General features: G+C 41.6%; 1 protein-coding gene across 1 annotated transcript in view; it reads left to right on the top strand.

The window, feature by feature from the left end:
- Positions 1-487: 487 nt before the first annotated feature.
- keap1b (kelch-like ECH-associated protein 1b) overlaps positions 488-10,477 on the top strand; it is an 11,709-nt gene continuing 1,719 nt past the window's right edge. The window contains exons 1-6 of the mRNA XM_044029315.1: positions 488-570; positions 4,297-5,481; positions 5,899-6,144; positions 7,241-7,917; positions 8,802-9,007; positions 9,542-9,718. Coding sequence (XP_043885250.1) covers positions 5,176-5,481; positions 5,899-6,144; positions 7,241-7,917; positions 8,802-9,007; positions 9,542-9,718 — 1,612 coding nt within the window. The 5' untranslated portion in view covers positions 488-570; positions 4,297-5,175. The remainder of the gene's footprint in view (positions 571-4,296; positions 5,482-5,898; positions 6,145-7,240; positions 7,918-8,801; positions 9,008-9,541; positions 9,719-10,477) is intronic.

The raw sequence follows: 10,477 nt of genomic DNA, 5'->3' as shown, positions 1-10,477 counted from the left end.
GCAGTCCAAAACGTACAAACCAGCCACAGAGTGTGTTTCACATTTGGAAGTGGAAACTTATTTTGCAACTGAAAAAGAATGTTTTTCGAAGTAAGTGCCAACAATGTGTCAATGGCTCATACAATCACACTGAAAACATAGTAATTAGTAAGTTCTCGAATAGATGTCAAAATAAAATAAAATTGCTTAATAAAGTGATCTAAAGTCATGATGAACCTAAACTTAACACTTCACAAATATTTAATAATATGTAAGGCATGAATTTAACTGGATAGACATTAACCCTCAAATCCACCATTAGTTTTGTGGCATCCTGCCAGCAAACCCACCGGCCTTGTTTTCCCTTCATTTTAAGGTCCCTCCTCAATAAAAGCCCCCTTCGAGACCGATGTCACTCTCAGTGCTTTTAAACAGAGGCGGTCCACTGCCGCGGAGAGGCGGACTCTTATTGTGAAAGCGAGAAGAGGCCGGCACAATGCTTAGTCATGGTGAGTTACTGCTTTGCCCCCCCCTCCTTCCTATGTGGCGCACAGCTCGACAGTCAGCGATGGAGGATTTGAACTAGACTGCGTGAGTTTCTTTTATATGACATTTTAAGCAGCCAACAGTGAATAATGTGACTTCTGTAATGGGGATATTTAAAAGTGAGCGGGCGGCTAGCTGCGGGGCTATGTTTTGGAGACCGCTTTGTTAGCATTTTTGAGCTCGGACCAGCTCACAGCCGTTACGCTACTGTCTATTATTAGTAGCTCATATCGCAGCCAGCTCTATTTCCGAAACGTTTAGCTTGTTATTTGATGTCTCCTTCGTGTTTTGTGTACTCATTGAGCTCCCGTCTCGTCGTGGGCCAAACAGATGGTCTTAAACCATCTTGTTCCACCTGTGTCACGCTTATTTTCAGTGCACGCCACCGCTCTGGAGTATTTTGATCATAACAAGCGCATAAATGAACAGCTTTCAGAACCTGTGATAGGACCAGATGTGGAAACGGGTGTTTTGTGTGTGTGAACGCCCGTAGATGGCGCGGAAATGTAATTCCAGCTCGGGTTTATATAAGGACGCTTCCCTTCTGGGTCATGTTTTGGTACATCTAGTTCCACAGTCAGTTTGCTCGGTGAAGAGTTCAGGATGAGTCACCGAGTACAGATCTTTGCCAGTGAAATGCGTTAAGAAAAAACAACTCCTGGTTGTTGTTGTGACCCTTACTCTTTGTCAATATTGTTGAATTAAAGTCGCTCCTTCCAGCATGTACTCTTATTACACTGATTAACTTTAAAGTTTAAGTCACGTCACTAATTGTGCAATAGCTGCTGAATGGCATCCAAGGATTGTAGCAGGCCTGAGCGGTATTTCCCCAAACAGAGGTGTTGGCGCTGAGTCAGGAGTCCATGAAGGTGTCTTCACGTACTGAGGAGTAGTTACAGCCTCACTGATACTGATTATATTGTGGAGAAGTTTTGCTACCAATATATCTGTCTTTATATTTTTTCATCGGTCTATTTTCCTTCTGTTCACTTCTAACTTAATTCTTCTTTTTTATAATAATATAAGCAATTACATTGAAACTATTGTCAAACGGGTTTCCACACATTAAGCAGCTTTTGAGTGGTTGGCTGTTGTACATCTTCCTGGATCCAACACTGATGGAAGGCTGAATGTAAACGTGCAACTGCTTACTCTGGATGTGATTTACATCGCTTTTATTAATAATAAATGTAATATATCAATGTTTCCCAAACATTATATATGAGGACCCCCTTGTTAAAGATGGCAAACTGTTGTGACCCTTTTCACAATATAAATATAAAAAGAACACATTTGTGCATATTAATATAGCGACTGATTTTTAAATTCTTTTAAAACATATACACGCATTTCTTAACTTCAAGTTTGGAACATTTCACGACCCAACCTGTGGGCCCCAACCCAGTCTTTGGGAACCACTGTGCTAAATAATGCCAGAGAACGTCCGTCACAGTCAGTTTTGTCTAAACATATGCGTAAAAAAACTACTCATTTCATAGGGCCGTTCCCAAGATTATGAGAGATTTACGCTACAGGATGTACAGGCATCAATCAGCAGTAACCATAGCAATACATTCCTCACAATACCCATCCCTAATCTGGATGCGGATTGTTTTTGTTTTTTGTTTTTGTTTCATTTACTACTACTACGAAATGAAATCGTAGCAGAATGCCTTTGTTTGAGATTAATACAGAAAAGCTGATTTAAGAAATGAAACTGCAGTTGCCTGCTGCTTTTGTAGTATAACTTAATTTAATTACCCTCTGATATTTTGTTAAGTTTACTTTTATTTTTGTAACTGTGTTAACAAAAGTGAAATATAAGTAAATTCAACTGTGGACAATGGATAACATACTGTCAAAGTCATGTGTGTTAAGTAGTGGTCAGTGATGACCAGGCATGTATTTTCTGTTTAATCAATTTTTGTCGCTTTCTCTATCCTGTGTCACTTTTGTCATCATCACCGTAAATAACGCCATGTGATCTTCTAGAGTGTTGATCAGACAGAATTGGACATTTGAAGATGTCTCATGGGCTGTGGGAAATGTGTGTAATAGACATTTTTGTAGAGGTCATGAAAAGTAAAGTAAAATACAGATCCATGATGAAAAATATAAAGTAATCATTAGGTTTATGAAATTTCAGGATCCACAGCTACTAATTTCAGTAAAATTCATCATCAAATACTGTATCTCTCTCATGAGGTACGATTTCACTATTTTTGTTGGCCTGTAAAAAGAGGAAGCACTTTCTCTGTGTTGTATTTTGTGTGTGTGCGATATCACATACAGGTACAGACTCGGGGAGCGTGTTTGTCAGTTTCCGTGTTTCTCTGAGAGTAAGTGAGTTGAGCAATATGTCCTGTGAAACAGTTTTACCCAGAATCATGGAGGCAGAAAAGCATGACCGTAAAATGAAATCAGTGTGTTTCATATTACAGCAGACCTAACTTAACTGCTGAGTGAAATGACACTGCCATGTCACCATGCCCCGGCATAAAAAGTACTTTGTTTCCTCATCTTTTACTGATTACCGCATACACAGAAACCTACTGGGAGAATCAGTGAAGCAGCAGCAGCGACATACTCTGTGGCCTGCACACTGCATCCTCTTATCACTATTTCAAGTTAACGATTACTGATAGAGATTATGGGGTTTTCTTATGTAACCCTGAACGCTCAAAGTGGCATTGTTGCTGAGTAACTCTGACTCTTCCTGATCAGATCAGATCAGATCAGATCAGATACTAGACAGTTACTGTCACCAGCAGTTCCTATTCTGAAAAGAAGAAGGACTTACTGTACCTAGAGTTGGTGTTTGTTTTGCATCATCCCTAAGGGTTATTTTAATGGCTTGACACAGTGAGAGATGTCTTCTCCAGTGTTCCCAGTAGAAGCAGTCACTGCCTAATTTGTCTGCATTGCCACCTCTCTCTTGGTTTGTCATTTGCTGCATTACTTAAAGTAAAACAAAACTATGTTTTACACAAACATGTTGACTGTTAACCTGTTTGTGTAAAATGCTTCCTCTTTCAGATCCCCAAGCTGGGCTGGTCACAGGACAGAGAAGTCATGCCGCACAATTAAAGTCTAATTAGAGTAACTCCATTGTCCTTCAAACCATACTTATTCCTTACTTACTCTGTGACATTTGTACTTCTACTTTTACTTTCGGGCTCTTATCTGCCTCAGTGTTTTTTAAAGTAAAAGTAAATAAAAAAAGGATGAGCTGATACAATTGCCATATCTGAGAATGTCAGATTTTGATCCATTTCACTGGATAAGCATTTACATCTCATGCAGTGATCATGCAATCAGAAAACCCTAAATATTTGATTTATATTAACTTTAATATGCTGCTGTGGTTATGAGAGATGTATCTGACTGTTATGCAAATCGATACTCAAGGCTGTGGTATGAGTAGCGGTCAGACATGAAAGAATGACATTGTGCCATCTCTAAGTTAAAGTACAATTTGCATTGTGACAAGGGGGAACCTTTGACCCCAGTGAACTGCACCAGGAAGAATATACCTGAATGTAAAAGTCATGATGATAATCAGAATACAACATGGATAAACCTCTGCTGTGCAAGTTTATTGTGCAAGGCTTGTGCTGGGCCACTTGTTACATTAGAAAACTGTATTTTCAGCATTTAGTAGACATGAACATAAGTTATTAACTGTATAATTCCTTATTGAAACAAATAGACAACATATAAGGATACACACTGACTATCACTATCTTTCTCTCCCTCTCCATTTTCTTCCAGAAAGCTAAGCCAATGGTTTCCTACTAAACACGGCAGTGCACATAAATACCATAGCTTCAAGGAAGACGTTTTTGAAGAAAGCCGCTCAACACCCGCCTCACACCAAAGGGCTCCAAATTATCCATAGGACGCTTAAGTACTAGACCTTTTTTTCTTCAACAACTTTTCCACTGCCACGTCTACAGTATTTGCTCTCAGCAGAAGGAAGATTGAGTTGGTACCTCTTTTGAAATGAGGACGTGATGCGGACATTTCTCTTAAATAATCCATATGCAGGACCGACCAGACTCGGGCACTTGAATATTGAAGACATATGAGCAGGTTGAAACAAAAAAGAAGGCTTATTAGAAAGTACTCACCAACTGCAGTTGTGGTTGTGATCAGATGACAAATTTCTGCCAACATGAACAAATCTTGAAAGAAAATCATTTCTGTTGTCAATACACAAAGAGTTGAACCAAAGGTGATTCTGCCACTTGTTCAGGTTTTATTTTCACAAGAATTTTCAGAGCCCGTTTTTCTTGAAACCTGCTTCTTCAACTTTAAGCCTGAGGCAAAACCCAGAGGAATTCTGGGACATTGTGATTATGCTGGAAATGCAGCATGTTACATGGCACCCAGCAGCTCCCACAGGACTCTCCAGTAATGCCATATTGAGCAGTACAGCTGGACTCTAGTGCTGAGCTGATGAACAGGATCCTCATGTCCAAATAACTCCTCTTTAAAACTCTTTCGCACAGTCAAAAATCACCCATACCCAGGAGAGCCTTTCTTTTAATTTAACTATGCCTGCATGTGGTGCAAGGATGCCCCATAATAGTGCCCGCTGCTCCTGAGAACGAGACTGAGGAGGAGGAGGAGGTGGAGAACAGGAAGGAAATGACAGAGTGCTTGACAGAATGCAAAGCGCTGGTGACTCCATCCACGCGCAATGGCCACCGTGTCTTCAGCTACACGCTAGAGAGCCACACAGCAGCCGCCTTTGCCATCATGAATGAGCTGCGTCTGGAGCGTCAGCTGTGCGACGTCACGCTGCGTGTGCGCTACAAAGACCTGGAGGCGGTGGACTTTGTGGCTCACAAGGTGGTGCTGGCCTCCTCATCCCCAGTTTTCAGGGCCATGTTCACCAATGGTCTGAAGGAGTGCGGTATGGAGTTGGTGCCCATCGAGGGGATCCACCCCAAGGTGAGCAACATGTCTTGTTTTGGATTTGCTTTGGTTTGACATGTTGTTCCGTTTGACACAACACTCCTTACATAATCATGACTCATCTATTATTGTAAGAGATCAGACACTAGAATTTACTGACATATTTTTCACTTAACTGATTTTTTTTTACTGGAGTGTAGTTTTGACCTCTTGTTTAGGCAGTGGTGTCCTTACAACTGAGTTGAATTATCAATGATTTTGTGTGAGATTGACAAACGTTTTCAACGTTAAGTTCTCAAGCATTTGAAGTGTGCACACTAAAATGCACAACAGAGCAGCTGAGCTGTATTTTCCTTCCTTTTTTTTCCCGTATAATTACCCTCACCCAATTCTTTGTTCCTTTTACTCTGCCAACACCTTCCCCCAATCATTTTGTCCTCCTCACCTATTCAGGTAATGGAGAGACTGATAGAATTCGCCTACACCGCCAGCATCTCTGTGGGGGAGAAGTGTGTGATCCATGTGATGAATGGTGCGGTCATGTACCAGATTGACAGCGTCGTGAAGGCCTGTTGTGACTTTTTGGTCCAGCAGCTCGACCCCAGCAACGCCATTGGCATCGCCAGCTTTGCTGAGCAGATAGGCTGCACTGAGCTCCACCAGAAGGCCCGAGAGTACATCTACATGAACTTCAGTGAGGTGAAGATCACGCAGCATTTCTAACAAAAGCTTCACTGTATTGTTGTTAATTGTAGTATCTTGGGAGTTTACCTTGTAGAAACAGATGGGGAAATATGGAGAGGACAAAAATATTTTTTACATGCAACAAATGTGCACTGCACTTACGTGGTATGTGTAAACTATTGCCAAGTGTTGTCAGAAACAGATGTGGCATCTGGCAGGCAGTGTCAGCTGCACCTGAAATTCTACCAGTGTCAATGCTGTGTAACGGCATATAATTTGTACATTAATTTAAGGGCACCATTTATTGTGGGTGCTGCTGTGATTATCAGCTATGGTCTAGCCAGTCAGATAAAAAAAACTTAAATTGTAGTGGATGCTCAAGTAACACTAAAGTGATCTACAATAATCAGTTGTGGTGATGGTTGTAAATCTATCTACACAAGAAATTTGATATTCACTTTTTTTTTTCATAGAACTATTTATAAAATGGGACTTGTGTGTAGAGTGATGAGGCACAAGCATAGGTAGTTTCCATTGTGGTTCTTGCTGGATGGCTTTTTCCTCTTCAGAGCTGCTCACGATTGTCAAGAATGCAAGCTATGAGTCATGATGAGTGGCTCGTAGCCTTTCATGTGGTTTGAGCATACCTGACTGACTACAAAAATATGACGGTACCACGCAGCAGCAAAGACTAACTACCACGTGACATAGATTTGTCATAACATCAGATATGCTTTATTCTCTCCACAGGGAATTTGTTCTGCTACATTTTTAGAAGTAGGTGTAGTTAAACAGTGGCAGTTGAGCCAGATCAGTGTATCAGATGTGATTATATCCATCTGTAGCTCATGTCTTATTGTCAGAAAATTCATATGGAAAGGGCAATTTTGAAAATTGGACTGTATTTCTCTTATGATGTGTCTTGCATATGTGCCCCTTGTTTTCAGGACTTTTCTTATTAAGAAATATTTTAAGTCACTTGCTCCACAAACTTGGGTAATTAACTTTTCAAACAAAAAACTAGATCCAGTATTTTCACTTGGACACTGCTCTTGTTGTGTAAAAAAAAAAAAACTTATTAGAATTTTTGTATCCCTATTTGTGCCTTCAGGTGGCGACACAGGAGGAGTTCTTCAATTTGTCCCACTGTCAGCTGGTCAACCTAATCAGCCGCGATGAGCTCAATGTGCGCTGCGAGTCAGAAGTCTTCCAGGCATGTGTGGCCTGGGTGCGCTATGACCGCGAGAACCGGCGGCCGTATGTCCAAGCCTTGCTCAAGGCCGTCCGCTGCCATTCCCTCACCCCCAACTTCCTGCAGGCCCAGCTTCAGTCTCTCGAATGGGACCCTCAGTGTAAAGACTACCTGGCCCAGATCTTCCAAGACCTCACCCTCCACAAGCCCAACAAAGTCATTTCTTGCCGAACCCCAAAGGTGCCACAGCTCATCTACACAGCCGGAGGTTATTTCCGCCAGTCCCTCAGTTACCTGGAAGCCTATAATCCATGTTCAGGGACCTGGCTGAGGCTCGCTGACCTGCAGGTGCCCCGCAGTGGCCTGGCAGCTTGTGTGATCAGTGGGCTTTTCTACGCTGTAGGTGGAAGAAACAACGCGCCCGATGGCAACATGGACTCAAATGCACTGGACTGCTATAATCCCATGAATGACTGCTGGCTGCCATGTGCACCAATGAGCGTGCCAAGGAATCGAATTGGAGTTGGTGTTATTGATGGGATGGTATACGCAGTTGGCGGATCGCATGGTTGCATTCATCATAATAGTGTTGAAAGGTAAGGGGAATGTTGAATGTGAAAGGCTGACATTTTTTATAGTTAGTATTGTCCTCAACAGTTTCTCTGAAACCAGTGCTGTATTTATACTGAAAGCAAGTCTTACCTGTATTGCTACAGCTGAGTGATGTAATGGGTGTGTGTTTTTTTTTAAATTTATATTAGGTTATTTTTAATGCCTGTTGATTTAAAGTGAAGCTTGAAACTGTGGTGTGGTCTGGTAACTTCCTGAGAAAATGATTAGTTTTGTTCCCCTTCCCATTGTATATTTATAGTTCAGCGAGGAAGTTTCTGTCCACTAGAGAAATAATCTCACACCTGTGAAGTATAATTTTTTTTAGTTCAGCTTCCCCTCTATGGTTGGCCTGCAGAGTGAGCCTGCAACAACACCAGTCTTAATGGAGTACTTTCAGAGGCTGGAGGATGTTTCGCTCCCATCCCACCAACAGGAAATCTAGACGGAGACCTGTGACATAATCCATAACCTGCCAGGTCGTCTGTAAATCAGTGAATAATTTATTTATGGTTTAAAATTTATCCAACCTCTGGCTTCTGTTTCCTAATGATGCAAACAGGCAGCAGTGACAAATAGCACATATTAACCAGGCTAAGCACTATGAAACAGAAACTTGCCAGAATGCCTGTGGCGCGTCTTAAAGAAGCAGAATCACTGAAAACTAACACCAGTGATCCTGCTGCACAGTTCAGTACTCAGTCATCTTGACTGTAGTGTGATTGTTTATGGGAGAAGCTGATAGCACACCCTTCTCGGTGCAACTATGTCTAATCCTACTGGTGGATTGAGGAAAATTGGGAATGAAACCCATGGAATGGTATAAAGGAAATAAATATGCAAACTGATTTGCAGTGGTTCTTCTCTGCAGGTATGATCCAGAGAGAGACCAATGGCAGCTGGTAGCGCCCATGCTGACACGGCGTATTGGTGTGGGTGTGGCAGTCATCAACCGACTGCTTTACGCCGTGGGAGGGTTTGACGGGGCCAACCGACTCAGCTCCTGTGAGTGCTACAACCCGGAGAGGGACGAGTGGAAGACCATGGTCCCCATGAACACTGTGCGCTCTGGAGCTGGTAAATAAGAAAGAGAAAACTATTTTCTGATAGGGAAAAACTTGTGCAGTCTGTTTGGAAAAAATAGTTTCACACTTTTATGGAGATTTCACTTTTATCTGCAAGTTTTTTTTTTTTTTTATCTGCCTCAAATGTTGCTTTACTCCTGCTAGTGAGATCAAAGAAGGGATTTAAATCAGAGAGGAAGGTAGGAAAGTAATTAAGACACATGATGAATAGCCATATTTTCACCAGTTTTATTCCCATCAGGAACCTTTTTGCATGTCAGATCATGTGCATATACAACAAAAGTCCACTGATGACAGAAATGTGCAGATATTTTATGACGTCTTCATACGTGTCTGGGAATTCATGTCAGACAAATTCGTTCTTCTGTATTATTATAGAAGTGTTTATTTATAGTTTGTACACCAGTGTCATAGAGGGATGAACTGGGTATGTCTTCCTGTATGCTTGTGTGAAATATTTAGATTTTCTGCATAGCCAGTTAAACCACTGTCAGACTTGGAAGTAAACTTAGCATGTATGTTTTAGGTGTTTGTGCACTGGGGAATCAGATCTTTGTGATGGGCGGCTACGATGGCACCAACCAGCTGAACACAGTGGAGTGCTACGACGTGGAAACTGATACGTGGAGCTTTGCTGCCTCCATGAGGCACCGGCGCAGTGCTCTGGGAGTCACTGCCTTACATGGACGCATCTTTGTTTTGGGTGAGTTGTACTGCCCTCTAATTTTAACTAACTAAAGTTCCCCTGCAGTCACTCACCCTATTGTTCTGCAGCCAAACCTGTTTTGTTTCAGGAACACTGACGCATTTCCCATGCGCTGCAGGCATGTCTTCATTTCATAAAGTCAGCTTTTGTTTGGGGCCAACTAACTTATTTTATTTCAACTAACTTTACGTAGTGTTTTTGTTTTATTTGCACTCAACTGTATGAACATATTTAAAAAGCAAACACCTGTCCCACCGTGTTCTATGTTTGAAACTCCTGTCAGCCGAGGCCATGGAAGTAGCACACATAACTAACTAATATCATAGCTAATGTTTGTTATATCCATGATAGTTATTTATAATGATGAACATATCAGTGTTTAAAGTAAGATTTTGCCTTATACTGATACAGATGTTTCGTTTTTATGTTTTATTTTGTTCTATTGTGGCAGATTTAAAGTTGTTTGTTCCTGCACTCTATCAATTCAATTCAATTTTATTTGTATAGTGCCAAATCATAACATACATTATCTCAAGGCACTGTACATAGACAACATCAAAGAGAGCAGACCCCAACAGTTCACACAATGAGCAAGCACTAGGCATCAGTGGAGAGAAAAAACTCCCTCTTAACAGGAAGAAATCTCTGACAGAACCAGGCTCAGAGATGTGCGGTCCTCTACCTGGACCGGTTGGGGTGAAAGGAAAAATGGGGGACAGCGGAGAGGTGGGGGACAGAAAATGGGGGGAGAGAGAG

Source organism: Solea senegalensis, linkage group LG6 (genome assembly GCF_019176455.1).
Source record: "Solea senegalensis isolate Sse05_10M linkage group LG6, IFAPA_SoseM_1, whole genome shotgun sequence".
NCBI classification, from domain to species: Eukaryota; Metazoa; Chordata; class Actinopteri; order Pleuronectiformes; family Soleidae; genus Solea; species Solea senegalensis.
This window is presented reverse-complemented; position numbering and strand designations above follow the sequence as displayed.